At 41.6% G+C, this 16,731-nt stretch overlaps 1 protein-coding gene and 2 long non-coding RNA genes across 13 annotated transcripts; all 3 read right to left on the bottom strand.

Annotated features, from left to right (window-relative positions):
- Positions 1–5,343, bottom strand: LOC123157313 (uncharacterized). 11 transcript variants are annotated; one of them, XR_006478933.1, is made up of 10 exons: positions 4,300–4,770; positions 3,975–4,022; positions 3,618–3,759; positions 2,314–2,726; positions 1,955–2,081; positions 1,792–1,873; positions 1,597–1,708; positions 1,263–1,499; positions 252–498; positions 1–142 (listed from the first exon to the last, which is right to left on the bottom strand). It is a non-coding gene; the product is annotated as an uncharacterized lncRNA (long non-coding RNA). The 11 variants fall into 11 exon arrangements; XR_006478935.1 differs by having other exon boundaries at positions 1–11; positions 4,300–4,769; XR_006478931.1 differs by adding an exon at positions 4,823–5,343 and having other exon boundaries at positions 52–498; positions 4,300–4,687.
- A 2,157-nt stretch (positions 5,344–7,500) lies between these two features.
- Positions 7,501–10,983, bottom strand: LOC123159730 (uncharacterized). Its single transcript, XR_006479859.1, has 3 exons — positions 9,768–10,983; positions 8,608–9,453; positions 7,501–8,030 (listed from the first exon to the last, which is right to left on the bottom strand). It is a non-coding gene; the product is annotated as an uncharacterized lncRNA (long non-coding RNA).
- Positions 10,984–11,393: 410 nt separating this feature from the next.
- On the bottom strand, positions 11,394–13,824 carry LOC123159729 (uncharacterized). The gene is made up of 4 exons (XM_044577540.1): positions 13,349–13,824; positions 12,848–13,057; positions 12,606–12,713; positions 11,394–12,132 (listed from the first exon to the last, which is right to left on the bottom strand). Exons 1-4 carry the CDS (start codon positions 13,403–13,405, stop codon positions 12,001–12,003), a joined length of 507 nt encoding a protein of 168 aa, XP_044433475.1. The 5' UTR covers positions 13,406–13,824; the 3' UTR covers positions 11,394–12,000.
- Positions 13,825–16,731: the final 2,907 nt, after the last annotated feature.

Below are 16,731 nucleotides of genomic sequence, written 5' to 3'. Positions count from 1 at the left end.
GAGCTCAACAACTGAAACAAAAAATACATGCTGGGTCGAGACAAGCTGAAACATGGCTTAAAGCACATCAAATGAAACATGGGTGTGGTGTGGTGGGGGGATGGAGTTCGTTGTCACTGCTCGCTGAAGGTTGATAATATAACTGGAATTTCAATCGTCGGAAGCACATAAGCTAATTTCAACCCTTTGTCAAAAGCCAAAATGAAGGCAACCACATCACATCCCATGAGATAGAAGATTAGAGAACTTACCATCAAGATGGAAACCGGGACGGGTTCCCTTCGTCGGATGTTGGTAGACGACGTCAAAATCAGGGCAAGTCACATTACCAAACGGACAACGGTGGCTTGGCCAGTTCACAAACCCATGGCGTCTACTCCTCATCGACTCTCGTTCCTTCGTCGGCATCATGGGTCGGGCATCAACGACAGTCTCCCATTGCTGCTCAGCACGGACTCCAATGTGACAACACCAAAGTTGCAAGTTGTCTTGATTGGACTACAACACAAAAAACATCATTCAAATGGCAGATTATAAATATGCAAGAGAAAATTATATTGCGTATCGAATATATCAGACAATCTCTGTCTTCTCCATGCTGCACGCAACAAAGAACGCTAGATTTTGGTCGATGCCTTGAGTTAACTGATGCATGGTAAATAGTAGATCGTGATCCAAAATTTGTACATGCCTTGAGTTTGTTTATGCAAATGAAATAGTATTGATCATCTATGAATTTTACAGTATACTTCTTTATGACTACAGGGAGATGGAAGTGCAGTTTGTTTATGTACGTATGAATTTAGGTAAGCTTACCACCGATCGAGTTCAATCAAGTTGCCATTTCCAGCTAAAGCGTAGAGGTTATAGAACATACACCTATTGCATGTTATTCCAGAAAGTGCTTAACGATGCAATACTAAAATTTAATCTAATGAGTACGCTGATCTCGAACATGAAAAGGACGAGAATAGAAGGCCAGAACATGCATATATCTCTACAACAAACTTTCCTTGCTTAGATATATCTATGAAACAACAACTTCACACCAATAAATCAAAAGAGAAATTTCTTCAAATAGGTTGTGGCCAACGTGAGTGAATATAGTCCATTATATCTACTGAAGTCCAAATGCATGGATTGGTTAGTGGGCTTTCAGAGTGATATAAAGTAGAAATCTAGGACCCTAAATCTTTTTTCGTCGGCCAACACAAACAATCTGAAGACTTAACAGAATAAATGCAAAGAGAAAAAAGGCAAACCTTATTGTGAAATTTTGAAGCAGGTGAGCCTCGTCAAAGTTTTGTATATTATACTGCCTTTCCATCGCAATATGGCACCCATGCATCAACGAAATGTCGGCCGACGAGCCTCCTAGCCTCCGCCGAGCAAGCTGCATCGACCTACCAAGGAGCCACCGCGCCTGGCAGAGAAAGGCCCCCCAACGCCATGGAAGGGGACACTTCAGTTCTCTTTATTTCCAGTTTATAGTACTGGTCCTGCAAGTTACATCAGGTCAATCTATTTTAGAAAGAAACCAAATATTGTTACTCGGAGAAAGACATTAGTGTAGCTTTGATAGCAATGACAACATACCATGATTCCACCAGGGTCAACGGCTGATAATTATGTGTTTGTTGTATTTGTTGCCTAGCGATGACCCTGTGAGCTGGTGCTTATCTCAATTTGATGGGATCTTGCAGTAGATCTGAGATATTGTGAAATTTGTCAACACAGATGCTGGATTATTGAAAATTAGTTGCACAGATGGATCATTTGTGCTGTGTGTACCTTCCTAGAATAGCTGCCGCTTCAGAAATAGTTGGATTTATGTACCATCGAGTTGCCAGACAGGACTTGAAGGTCAAGTTTCCTGTACAAAAAATTTAACGGGTAATTTTAATTTCTTATCTAAATTGTGCAGGATGGATATAAGATGACGATACGTACTTACATTAAATTCATGTACTGGCATGCCAACAAATAGAACTATAATGGGTTCTTGAGCAGACCACCGTTGTAGCTTGTAACTATCAAGGGCATCTGCTAATTTTCCCCAAAACATCACAACGGCGGGAATTCTGGAAAGATATATCATTGTTTCAGTGGAGAGATAAGAACACGGAATGAAAAATGATAAAAGTTGGTGCACATTTGTGATGTGATTTTCTCATATCTGGTCAATCGATCCGCCGCTCGGCGCAAATATTCTTGTGATGCTGGTAACTAATCCAACATTCACAAGTTCAGTAAATTGTAAGTTGTAAGAAGTGGAAAATTATACAATAAAAACAATTCTTAAGAGTTGCTGACCTGACAACAAAACGATTTGTTTAATGCAGCTTTGGTACTGTGTACATTGTAGGTGGTATATCCATACTTGGGAAAGTTTGGTGGCTGAGGCACAATTGGTTCCACGGTAGTTTTTTGGGCAAACACTACTCTCCATGGACAATCTACAGTTTTGTATCTTTCCCTAGCATATTGAACCTGGTAAGCGCCAAGCTTGTAAATTGTTGTTCCTTCAGAGATCCTGTTCTTGAAGAGCTGTACTTGAAAATTTGGAATTGTGCCTTCCATTGTTCCGCCCTAGAAAGGAAGTAAATATGTATATGGTAAACAGGTCACTGCCTTCAGGACCCCAATGTTCTCATATCCTTGTAATGCGGACGGTAAGGATGCCTCTGCTGGAATATCTTGTAACGTCTCAGCAGCATTTCATCCATCTATGAATTTTCAAAATAAATATATGTATAAGAAAACCTGCTCGCCAGAGCAACAAAATTACTGTGATTTAACAGAGACTATTGAACTCATGGCAAAAAAAAAATCTAAACACATGCATCTCCAATATATATGTTTCTTTCTTTCCAAATCCAGCCAGAGCACCCCAGCCGGCACAATCCAGTGCATTTTTTTTTCTGAAACTGAAAAAATGGAGATGTACTACTTGTCAGCTTACATACACAACGAAACAACGTAAGCATCCTAACTTAACAAATAATAACAGGGCACCGACTACAGCTATGCTAACTATTAGCACCACAACACCAAAGAAAAAGGGAAGAAACTGCCAACATTTATAGCTAGCTATAGGAGAGACCACCATGCTAGAATGCAAATGAAGCCCAAAATGGTTCACTTAGTGTTGTCACATGTGAAGAACACATTACAACATCTAAGAGGGGCAAAGGACAACCTGACATGGTAAGATCAGCAAGTACTTCCGCAGATGCACCCAGCCACAAATTTGAGTATCGCCTTCTCCGATGGTGATCGAGAGTAACGAACAATAAAGTGATTAAGCAAACAAATTACATGTATGTTGTTCTTTAAGTTTCTATAAACAGATACATGATTTGTTGAACTTGACAGATTCTTGAAATCACCATCTTTGAACACATGAGCTGTGGGAAAATTTGTATTGGTGAGAGCAAGCTAAACCGAACCTAGTTCAACAAACAATTGAGCCATCCAATGCATGTTTCTTGTTCATTTTTACTCAGAATATTGTTGGCATTGCAGACATTCCATTGAACGCATATAATAGCTTTGTGTTACTCAGCAGGCTTGGCTAAAATTTCTCTAATGGTAGAAGAGAAAGGAGAGAAGATGACCTCCTGCTTTATCTGTCGCATCTGCCATAGCCAAGGTGAGGGTTCTTGCAGCCGTAGGAAGAATAGAAGATAATGCCGAACAGGGTGAAGCGCCCCTTAGCAGCACTAATGACGCGGACGTGGGCACCGCAGCGGCCGTCGACTGGGAATAAAACGACACAACAACAAGAATAACGAGGCATACGATGAGTATAATTTGCTGCATCTCGCACCTCATTGGAATTTTGAGTTCCCAGCTCACTGAATTTGTGGGTTCACATCTCACGTAAGCACATTGAATGAAACTACTTGTGAGTAGGAAGGATAGAGAAAAGTACTTGTTCACACCTCTAATATTAACGGATGGGTGCCTCTCACCTTGGGATTCAGGTTCTTTCCTGGCTAGAGGTTAGTCCTGATCCAAAGCTGAAATTGGAAAACAAACAATGTCAGGTCAAATACACAATAGCAACAGAAGAAGTTTATTTTTTCTGTCCGATGATAATAGCTTTCAGTTTCACAAATGTAGAAACTAAGACATACAAAAATCCATCTTTCAAAAATTTATGTAATCTAAAAAACATGAAGATATTTCACAAGGAAAAACATGAAGGTACACACAACAACTCAAAAAATTCCCCAGACCAACACTAAATAAATGGGCGACTGGCAGAAGTGTGAGCCGTTGAGGCATTAGACAAACCTATTTTGTTATGGCGCAGTATGGATAGCAGTAGCAGGTCGACTTTGCACAGCTGGAACCTGCTTTTCATGGAGGGTGCTTGTGGTACCTGAACCAGCTCCACCCGTTGGAGGACTTGTCGTAGTAAGTGTGATCGACCGCGCGTCAGGCCTCTAGGAACATCAGGTTCTCCTCCGTGAGCGCCGGCGCTGCTTGGGTCGGTCAAAACAATGAATCAACGAGAATCAAAGCGAACGTCAATCTGAACCCTCGGCTAGCTCGCGTTGCTTCGTCCTTGCGGAACATGGCCTGGAATCCAGGATACTCCAAACTCATCTCGAGTCTTTTGACAGTGATTCCTTGCGCAGCTCCTTCCTCCACGGGGTCATGTGAGCCCGGGTAGCAGCAGCTTACCCATCAAATGCACGACAGGAGAAGCACACATGTAATTGTATGGCAATTGACGAGACATTCACCAAGATATAACAGAACAGAAATTTTGTAGTTCATCTCAAGGAAAAGGGCATGGCTAGAGATTTATTACCGCAATGGGATGGTGTGGTGGATGAAGACATGGGACAGGGGAGGCAAAGCCGTTGCGTCCGTCCAGATGCACGTGGACCACCACAGGACGGCCTGGCTGGATCTGGTTGGAGCAAGCGGCGGAGACCTTCAAGTGCAGCCACCGGCGGCGGCAACCGCCTCACGCCCCTCCTCCTTGAGATGATGTACAGGGAATCAACTACGGCCGGATCTAGAGCGTCGGCAGGTGGGGAAGCCGTGGCAGTCGTGGCACCGATGGAGACCCATGGCGTGGCGTCCTTGTAAGGGAGGCGGTGTCGCGAGAGAGAGGGGTCTTTAGAGAGGCACAGGATCTTGGCGCCGGCGAAGGGCGACTCTTCTCGGATCTCAGCGGCGGCGAAGGGAGCGTCCTCTCCGATCGAGAACGCACGGGCGGCGGCGATGGGATGCGAGTGCGAGGCGGCGGCGATGGGATCTGGTGGTGTGGCGTGGTGGCCTGGAAGGGATCTGATGCGAGTGCGAGCTCGAGGGCACCTGGAGGCCTCGTTCCAAGACGACTTTTTTTTGGCTGGTTAATCGTCCTAGGTTTTTTTTCCGCTGGTTAATCGTCGTAGGTTTTTTTTTTCGTCGCTTGTCTCGGGCACGACCTGAAGAGCGCGGGGGCTGGCAGAGGATTTGGTACGTGGTTTTTTCGGTTCCTGGCGGGTCAGCGTTAGGTGGGAAAAGGTGGGAGGAGGTACCAAAATAGGTACCAAATATAACCGGGTGAGGTGGGACGAAAATAAAACCTGAAACGCGACCTACCAACTGAGACATTAGGAGTTTAGATATTTACTAATTGGAGGCATCATACGTATTGCCACGTTAATCCTAAGAGTTAAGAAATTCCATCCGTTTGATTACTATGTAATTTATTAATAGCCGTCAGATCAAGCTCCAGACAAGCTGATGATCCACGTACCTCTTATATAGAAAAAAAAGGAGAAAGAATTGACATGTTCCATCTATCCACGAAACAGTTCTCGCAGGAAATACTCGGTGCTTCCTCCAAACTTGGCCCACATATCCTCTCGACCGACACATCCTCGGCTCCAATTCAGTGGCCATGTTCGTCTTGCCGTCAGCGTTTCCTGCAGAATTGCCCTCCCATCCAGCGGCCATGTTCGTCTGTCGGCGGTTCCTGCTGAGTTTGCTTCTGCTCTCTGATTTAACCAACAGCACCCCATCTACGGATCTCCCTCCAGTACGATTCAATCACAGGTCGCATAAGCCCCTTCTTCTATCAAGATGACAAAGAATCAGCTGTGCGAATGGAGAAGTGGTTCATGAGTCCATCCCGTGCCAGTGCATACTGTCCTTTAGCAATCCCACACGTCCCTTAATTTCCTCTTTCAACGCCTGCTACCTTTCCACTCAGTCTTTTCTCTGCACTGCCCGCTGCCGCATCACCTCAAGCAGGAGGGTTGGACCATCAGCTGATTGATCTATGCAAGACTGCCCGATGCACTACCCTAGGTCTGACCATCACCCTCCTACCTTTGGTTCACTGTGGCTATCACGGTCATCATGTTTTTTCTGTACGCGCCTCTCCATTGCAACCGAGGCTTCTATATATCTTGACAATCAGGCTCAGCTCCCAGGTCTCTTTTGTTAAAAATACTAGTTGACCCGTTGCGCCAAATGACGCAGAGACCTGCTGAAGACATGCTGTCGATGAAAATAGTTTCATGCTGCAAGAACCTTCAACTAAATCATGCTATTTTTTAAACATATTTATTACGCTGTTAAATAATAGTCTGGGAAAAGGAAAACTTTGCATAATATGAATATGTTCAGTTTGAAAATATGACCATTATGATGAGAGAGTAAAGTTGGCATGGTTGTATTTTTTTAGCAAGTTTGAAAACATGGCATCTTTTTCCTGCAAAAAAACATAAGAAAAAAACATGTCTTTGTTGTGCATATACGGAGATATAGGGATTAGGAGGTATTATGATAGTCCATACCTGGAAAAAAAGGAAAAAGATAAGAAACCTAAGGAAAAAAATATGTCTTTGTTGTGCACATACAGAGATATAGGGATCAGGAGGTATTAGGATAGCTCATATGTTATTTAGCCCAACCCACATAGAGCAATGCATGTGGACCGAGTTGAGTATGAAGCGGCAGGGGACGGATCCAGCGGAGAATGTCTATCCCCTTTCTTTCTTTCTCGGTTCCTCAGCTGGGTGACAGAGGCGGTTCCTCAGCCGCGGACTAGTGCGATTTCTTATCCGTTGCACCAAATGGTGCAGAGACCCGCTAAAGCCATGTTGTGGGTGAAAATAGTATCTTTTGCAAGGACATATTCAATACTCGTTGTAGAAAGCCCATATATTAAACCATACTCTTTTGAAAATGTGTATCACATTGTGAAATCCAAGTTTGAAAAAAAAGTGTATAACTGTTGCACCAAAAAATTATATTTCTATAACACTGCCCATCGCGCTAAATGGCACCGAGTCCCATTTAAAACCATGTACTTGCTAAAAATATTTGAATTTTTTCAATAACTGTATTTGAGCAAATACATACAGTAAGAACTTAGTAAAAGTTTAATTGATTGTCTGTTTAAGCTCACATAAAATGCAAGATGGAAACAACATAGCACAATTGTATCATGTGCACCAGCAGCCAAAATTAGTTAGCTAATAAACTGTCTGAAGGGAACCAACCATTTCAGAGTAGTTTATTCCACATCTCATTCTCCTCAAAAATGAGCCCAAGTGGCCATCAACGAAAATACAATTGTTTTGATACAACAATGGTAAGAGAAATGAGTAACCACCAAAGAAACAAAATGTTTAAATTAGTTTTTTCTAACCATGGAGGAGAGTTGCATGTGAACTTTATAAAAGAAGGCCAACATCAAGGAACATCATGTTGACATACTCATCCTGCTCTCCGTTCTTGTCATCAGTCCCGGCAATCAGCTCCTGACCAACACCTTAAGCAACAACCACGACAATGCCCCTTCTTCTTTATCCTTGCATATACAGGAACTCAATCAGGTCAAGAAAAAAAGATATGAATTAACTCTCAAGATCAAGTGAGATGGGTGCCTTCCCTGTCTACTACCGCCAGGCTCAACACCAACTCCACATATCAAGCACATGTTGCCTTTCCACAACATGACAACACTCTTCAAAGCAACAAACAAAAAGATTGGGCCTACACTGACGCCTCATTACCTAAGAAGAATAAAAGAGGGAGCTCACCTTGATGAGTTGGAATCAGACGCACTCGTTGTAGATCGACCAGTTGTAATAAAAACTAAAGATACGAGCACAGCAATTTCTATCGCAATTGCAAACTATTAAAGATGCCTTCAAGGGCCAAAAGAAAAAATGCATACAAACATGAATTGCCCAAAACAATTCTAAAATGCCAGACCACCATCATACAGGGCATATTTTCAGTATCTTGACATTTCATATGATATGATAATTTATCGTATTTATGGAGAAAAAAACCAACCAGCAGTTCATCTAGAAAAAATGTGCTTGCCATAAGAGTGCTCCATAAAGAAGTAAAATATTATCTTATCAGACAAACAATTGAATATCTCTGGACCAAATATATGCTGGTGTAAAACAAAAACACATCAGGAGAAGCAATTACGATACAATGACAATATAAAGACGCATTTTGAAATATTTAACATCTGGTTGGGTAAGTAGCAGAACTCAATGTTTTGGATAAGTAAGGGACAGTCAGCCAACAGGCTACAGTACCGATAAATGCATAGAAGGGCATAAAATATCTTACACTTTGAGCCGCATCCCCAAATCTTGTAGATAAGTGCAATACGATTTCCGAAGGTAAGTCTCTTTCTTTAAATCAATGCCATCCCTCTTAGACGGAGAATTCTCTTCTATTTCCTTTCTACTGAAATACCATGAAGCACTAAGTTTGCCAGCTTCCTTATTCTCGCTCTTTGTAATTTCGTAGGGGCTATTTTCTACAATTCTGTAAATTAATAGCTAGAGCGACATTTCACTACAACAACCAGTGGACAATGTATTTGACTAAAGTAGTACTAATATAGTGTCTCTATTGTATCTCAAGAATTAACTGGATGTTTGTACAAAAAATACTACTCATGAGCGTAACTTTAGCTCTAATTCTTAACCAACTTATCAATGATTATTCTAAAAACTGAAGTGACAAATCTTGTTATTGTACATATGAGATAGCTTAAGTCCAAAGACTACCTTAGGCAATGGCGTCTTTGGCATGTCATTGTCTAATGAAAGCGACATTTCTATAAGTTCTACTAACTCGTCACCAACTTCCTGAAGATTATTCCAAAACCCCAAAGCGAAGAGTTTTTTTACTGGAAATATGAGATAACTGGATGAAATACAAATATAGACTATCCTAGGTGGCAAAGTGTTTGGCATGTCGTCATGTAATGCTAGATGGCGCAACCCATTTATTTTAACTGGGTTATTTGCATATCAAGGTGTTTTATGTACAGCTATAGGTTTTATATAGCATTAAGTAGCACCGGGCACAACATACCTTAAACGCAGCAATGGCCGATCAACAGCAGGAACAAACCACACAGATACATGTTATTTCCTTGATCACAGTAGCTAACCTTCACATCACCTGCAAGAGAACCATTAAAATATGGGTCCAGAAATCAAACGGGTGGACGGTCTAAAGAAAGAAAAATACGCATGTAACTTTGCACAAGATATTGAATGAAAGATATGATAACATCAACCTACAAATACGGCTATGTATGGATTAACAACACTAACCACTATATGTTTGAGTGAAAAAACAAAACTGCAGTAATAAGATAAAAAAATGTTCTCAAGGTCACAGCAACACATATTTTAACCAACAGAGATCAACAAGAACCCGTATAGGAGAGCTACCTAGGCATGTCTCTGAAGCTGGTTGTATCTATAGCATACCTTTGGCAAGAAATTACTTGAGGACACATATCGCTGCTAACTCTGTCTTCCAGACCATTTTCACATCCTTGGAGCCCCATTCCCATACCATTACCCATCTCGACGGTAATTGGTGTATGACACGACCACAAAAACCTAAATCAACATCACCCAGAAGAATCATTTTTAGAACAAGTAGGAAAAGAATCACAAAGTGATCATCACCACCTTGGCCCTTGGGGAACCAATTTTAACATTATTACCTTTCATTGACATGTTTGAAACAACAACTAACCTGCATGTGCCTAGTAAATCTTAAAATAGAGGAAGGATACAACACATGATAGAAGTGAACCCAAATGGTCAAATACTTCAGATTCTGACACACAAGGGAGAATTCCCAACCTGCATCTTACTCAATTGCAAGCTAAAATCAATAGGGAAAGTAACAGAATATGGGACAAGTGTGACCTGAAAAACTAAATCCCGTATATGTTCCTCTAAATCCTGTATCATAGAACCATATACTGTCCTAAATCAAGTAACAGAATTATAATCTACCCAACAAATTTATAGGGAAAGTATCACCACTATAAGCATTCAAACTAATCATTACATGGTAAATAAAGACTACACAGAACTAAAAGAAAGACAAAAATATAAGTAAAATATATTCTGATCTCTGTTAGCTTTTGTTACCTCTATCGAGCACCTAATATAGAATCTGCATGATAAATAGGACACACCCTAGCATACTGAATATAACAATTGTTTGTCGATACATGTCACTATAAAGCCAAATAAGCTGCAACACTTGTAACTTCTTCTGTGCCTCTCAAACTCAAACCCTTTGTAGGAAACATACATCTTCCCTACAACTTGTGGTTACTGGAATCGAAATGCCTGAAGGAATCGCTGCTGCTACCAAGCACCAGTCCCACGCCTAGTCTCTGCACGAGACAAACCCATGAGCAACCGTTCAAACTATAACATCATGAAAGGAAAGTGGTGCATCAGCTAACACCAACATTTCCTTCTTCTCACATATGGTAGGGACCTTAGTATGTTTACAGCAACCAAACCAGAAGCTTGCACTGGCTAGCTCTATGTATCCCTGTGTTATTGAGATCAACACGGTTGTTTTAAATAGCACAACAAAAGTCATTCTAGCATGAAAGTGAAAATAATAAATGTCCTATAAATGAGAACGCCACGCTTGTTATTTCACATACAGGTGCTAAAAAGTTGTTCTAAGACACATGAGCAAACCAAATGTTTATAAGTTGATAAGTAGCAGCTGCAGTGGCCAGGAACATTTAAATATAGTACCATATGAAGGTACGACACATGAATACATCAGCTGCGGCTGTGTTCTTCATAAGCAATGCACGCATCAATAATGTACGAACCTAGGTCTAAAAAATCACAATGAAGAACCAATTTTATTTCAAAAAACGCATTGCAAATAAGCATCACAAACAATTAACTTCAGAGCATCTTCTAAAAAAGCATAGAAATATCCATCTCCATCGCTCATCTATTTAGATTGACCATGCTGAATACAAACTTTTTTCTAGCAGTTGGTAACGATGCATTTACATATATATTGGCCAAAAAACCAATAATATATATCCATGACGACATAAATCCGGTGCTGGAGAAATTATTTATTTCAGAGCATAAAAATTCAATCGGAACCATTTAAATAGTAGGGCTATATACTAATATGAAAATGGATCCCACCTATGGATGTCATCTGATGCCAAGAATGAGAGGAAACTAACTAAGCCTGAATGCCACCCATATTGAAAATATCCATACTATGATTGGGAGGCCGATTGAACATTATACATCACATAATGTACTATGTATGTACATTAAATTCTTTGCCAACTGTATACATTTTGTTTAGACAGTACCCTCAAGTCTCGACTAATACAATATTACATTGCCTCTGCTCATTTTTCATAAAATGCCATGCCCATTGGCTTGTTCTTGTCGCTTGCTTATAATCATCCTTTCTATGGTGCTCACTTTCGTTTTGCTCCTGCTTCTTTTTTGCTTTTACGAAAAAGATGGGAGAAGTCAAAGAAGGAAAGGTGTCTGCACGCGCCGATGAATCAGGGCCGAAGGGAGGAGGCGGCATGGGGAGAGAAAGAACGGGTGAATCTCACCTTGGTGTGTTGCCGTCGGATGTGCTCGCCGTCGCTCGACCTGTGCGCATAATCAGAACAAAGGTGAATCTATTCTGAACTCAAGGACACCAAAGTGTGACAAAATAAAGGGGAAGCACCAATCCTCCACAAGAAATGGTGCCGATAGGTAGAACATATTCCTTTTCATGTACTGTGGTGGAAGAATTGCAGAAGAAATCAGGCTCACCTATCTTGGAACGAAAACATGTTTTAGAGCCTATGCACCCGGGTACTCCTTATCCAACCACTCATTCCTGCATCACGATTCGTGCAAATAATTTTCTCTTTTTTGTTTCTCTCATATAGAACATGTATTTTGTACTTCAACTTTGCAGCACAACAAAGCTTTCTATGTAGAATGTGGGATAAAACTTACAGATTTTTTGGTCCAACATAAATATACAAAATGAGATTTATTTGATTAAAAAATCTTATTTTTCATATTTATGTCGGACAAAAAAATCTGAAAGTTTTATCTCACATTCTAGTTACAAAGTTATGTTGTACTGCAAAGTTTGAAGTTCAAGACATGTTTTATATGAGAGGAACAAAAAAGAGAAAATTCCATGTAATAAGGTAGTTGTGTAGCACAGATCTCAAAGCAACATTGGAGTGTTAGGATAGTGAGGCCCGGGTGCATAAGCTCACAAAATCTGCATTCTATCTTGGAAGGGTCTGACTGCTCCAGGGACATCAAGTCACAATATCTCCAACCACTCATAACCAAAACAATATGCCCTGTCATCAGTTTCAGACTTCCAGTCACCGGAAACTGTATGGGCCAAAATTAATCTTCAGAGAACATAGGAAATACTAAATAAGCAAAAGGATAATCCCTGGAAATGCAATACATGTTGCAAAACAGCAAGATCATCTGTAAAAATATGAAAAAAATACACATCTTACCCTTCTGCTTGCACTCGTCGACGGCCTGCTCCTTCTCCCTGTCAATGGCCGCCTCCCCTCTCCTGCAGCCACACCCCAGATCCAGAACATTAAAATGATCAGCAGACGAAGTACCATGATAGCACCCACATAAACGATAATACACGTGTACCTAGGAAATAGAGCAGCTAACCTTAACGAGAAGAAAAGAGATGCAACAGATCGTAGAACCTGTAAAACAAATGGGAACGATCTGGTCAGAGCACAACCATGGTACAGTACATAGAAGCAAAAGAACACTGCACAAATAAGAAGTTAGATTCTGTCACAAGAGAGGGATTTCATCGCCTCCAGCTTGAGCTTGCCTGCGGGCTGTCTTACATTGCGTCGGACTCAAAGGCAAGGTGAGGAGGCAGGGGAGGGGGAGCAAAAGGGATGGGAGGAGGACCTGCGAAGGCGACGACGTCGTCCTTGCCTGCCTTGTAGGAGAGGACGCTTCTAGAAACGCATGCTTGCACTCACCGAAGCTTGCTGTCGCCCAGCCGACGAGTCTTCCCCAACCTCTGACCCCGCCCACATCCGCCGCTCCTACAACCCATGCTGCTTCCGCCCGCAGCCGCCATGCCCTTCATGGCCTGCGGCCCTGCCCCCTCTTCCTCGGCCAGCTCTCATGGCTTCCATGGCGTCGTCGATCTGGGATGTCCGATGCATCATGGTGGTCATCGCGCCGTCCTCCTCGATCTATGGCGGCAACGAAGTGGAGACGAGCGGCACAAGAGGGGTCGCGTGGGGCGAGGAGGAGGAAGATAGGGAGAAGAGGAGGCGGCTGCGACAGGAGGAAGAGTGAGAAGAGAAGGGATGGTGGAGGAGGAGGAGGAGGCGGAGCCCGGGCACGCTCGGGGTGGAGCACGGGAGGATGGAGGTGGCCGTGGGATTGGGGAAAGGGGTCTAGGGTTCCACGACCCACTCGAAGCACGCCGCGCGCGAGGAGAGGATTGGCCAAAATCCTTTCGCACCTGCGCGACGTTTCACCCAGCCGATAGATGCCAGAAACGAGCCCACCAGTCATACTCTAAAGAAACTTACCAACAGGTGAATATTAGATTTACCAAAGGTAAAGATCTGACGGCCCAGGCTTAGAACGAGGATGATCCGACGGTCGCAAATGCATGACATCGAGGGATCACCGTGGGAGCGAGTTGGCTAGCTTCTGTTTTGTTTTAAATAGGTATTTGGTTACAACTATTTTATTCCTAATTAGGATGGAAATTTTGTGATTTTAATAATAAATTGGTGAATGTTGGCTGTAATGTAGCTTCAATCTTTTATCTTTAAACTAACCTGACTGTTATCTATGTGTCTTTTCTATGTTAAAGATGCCAGTCAGATTGTTGTTGTTTTTATCATGTCTGCTGCTACCTATATTTTCTAATGCAGTCACTATGCTTGACTTACACTCTTTATTGACCAGTCCGATAAATACTCAATGTGCTTTGTTAGGCTCGGAGTCGATGGGATTAAATGAAGAAAATATGTGTACAACATTACATATTTGAATGATATGAAAACTCATCAATAAATTCTGCTTGCTTTTGAGTTTAGGGCCAGGGATAGTAGTAGAGAAGGATGTGAAGATGCCTAAGTGGAAGTGCATGCATACATAATTAGTTTCAGCACCCTGATAAATAATATAGGTATGTTTCCACCATATAATGTGAAACTGCCGTCATCTTTGGTTGGGAGCTTACACATACCATGTAGAACCCTGTGGCGTTACTAACTTCTTATATTTGGTTCTACATGGTATGTGGATCTTACACATACTTCTGGAGGAATGCAAAGGACTTCTCTTATATTTAAAGTTTCGGTATGACTCCGCACCCTGATGTCTTGATAGTTAGCCACGCATTATTTAACTGTTTAGTAAATATCGTGCCAGAGAGGCACCGTTCTCACGATATACTCAACAATGATTCTTCTTAATTTGTTATTTCTGGGAGCCTTTAAGTTTCTACAGTTTGCGCTCCAAATAATCATCTTACAAATGGTACATATTTTTTTATACATGAATCCATATTCTACTGGTCCTATTTCTCCAGTGTTTGCATTTTGCAAACCATCGATGTAGTGGAGTAGGCGTATTGCACATAGTTAATTAGCGGTACATTATGTGGCTGAGAAGAACATTGAGCTTTCCAAAGTCATCAGCAAGAGGGTGATTTATACTACTACAAGTTTTTAAATTTGTTAGTCATTCTAATTAGAAGTATTATTTGTTTATTTTCTATTTCTGCCGGCCTACTCTCAGCTCTATTCTTCATCAGGGAATTTTGTTCAGAAATATATATGTTGGCAAAAGTTAAATGATCTGAAACCACGTACAGTATATATCTTTCTATTTTAAGCTTTTGTTTTTTAGCTCAAACTATGTTTGAAATATTGCTTAGATTTCACATACAGGCTTAGATACCACATAAAACTGTGTGGCGCTATGGATATATGTAGCAACGTATGGGATTGCTTCATGAATTTAAATTTCAGTACGACCTCACCTTCTCTTGATGACTTTTTTGACGTTTAGTCATTAATGCAGCTGAAGAACAGCACACTATCCTCATGCTTGCAAATGATTCAGCCTTATTAGTAACTGCAAGAGTTTTAAGTTTCCATAGTTTACCCCTCCAAAGGATCATCTTACAGATGGTCCATCTTCATTGCAAAAATGACATTTCTTGGTTGCCGTTTCCTATGTTGCATTTTACTTAAGTAACCGAGGTGCTAGAATTAAAGTATGTTGTATTCTTTCTCATTTTTGAAGGCTTACTCTCATCTTTCTTCTTCACCAGGGAGTTTCCTCATGACTAATAAGTTGGCAAAAGATAAACATGAATTATTTAAATATGCAGCTTAGTTGAGTTTGAGATTGCTAAATTACTCATTTGTCTTGACCCCCAATATGACATTTCATTCTAGGACCTTTTCAAAGGATTGCTTTTCTCATGCCTTCTTATACTTTTTTTAGACTCCTTTCATGTATTCGTGCCACATATGATATGTATAATTGCGGGGTTTAGATTTCAAGATCACGAGCCAAGTAATTTGTGATGTTCCAGATAAAGAGTGACATGTTTATTAAGTTCTCATTTATGATGGTTATATATGTTCCTCTAAATAAATGTTGTAGATGGTCCCGCAACACTATTTTTAAAAAAGAAAAATTGCTCATAAATATTGCAGGTTGATTCGTTTAAGTCAAAACTGGGGAACATATCTGAACTTCCAATGGACATTGGGTGCAACTGGGTTCCATCCAATTAATGTGCCAAGACATAAGTTGACGTTGGTAAGTCGTAACCTTTTAATGTAATTTGGCTTTGCTGGAGCACTTGCCACATTGTTGCAACTTTTGTGTACCTTAGAAGATGCGTATGTTGGATAGTTCCTACACATCGTCCGTTGCTCAATGTGAAACATGCTTACAGATATGTTGTTTTTTCCTATTCAGTTCAAATTTATCCACTTTCAGAAATTCTAGCCCGTGCAGTCGCACGGTTGACGACTAGTTTTACATAATCCTTTTGGCAGCTCAAATATTGCAAAGCATTTTCTGTAAAAAGAAAAAGAACAAGGGAAAATGAGAGAGAGCCCCTGCCTCCATGGGCCTCAGCCCACCCGATCAGGCCCAGCCCATCTTCTCCCCCCGGTTGTATTCTTCTGTTCACGACCGCGCCCGAACAGGAGCTCGCTCCCGTCGAACCGCCTCGCCGGCGCCGTCCCGAAGGGGATAAGACCCCGACGCCTCGGTCCTCTCCCCTGCGCCCCACTCACTCCCCCCCCCTCTCCTCTGTCGCCCCACTCCCCTCTGGGCTCTCCCCAGATCCCCTTTCCCTCCACCTGCATGACGC

This window comes from Triticum aestivum, chromosome 7B, assembly GCF_018294505.1.
Source record: "Triticum aestivum cultivar Chinese Spring chromosome 7B, IWGSC CS RefSeq v2.1, whole genome shotgun sequence".
In the NCBI taxonomy this organism is placed as follows: Eukaryota; Viridiplantae; Streptophyta; class Magnoliopsida; order Poales; family Poaceae; genus Triticum; species Triticum aestivum.
Note: the sequence above shows the minus strand (reverse complement) of the source record. Positions and strands in the feature narration are given on the sequence as shown.

Coding starts and splice junctions, on each gene's coding strand:
- LOC123159729 (XM_044577540.1), bottom strand. CDS start 13,405: ATGTGGGCGGGGTCAGAGGTTGGGGAAGACTCGTCGGCTGGGCGACAG. Junction 12,714..12,847: donor CGACGAGTGCAAGCAGAAGG/GTAAGATGTGTA, acceptor TGGCCCATACAG/TTTCCGGTGACTGGAAGTCT. Junction 12,133..12,605: donor AGCAGTCAGACCCTTCCAAG/ATAGAATGCAGA, acceptor TTTCGTTCCAAG/ATAGGTGAGCCTGATTTCTT.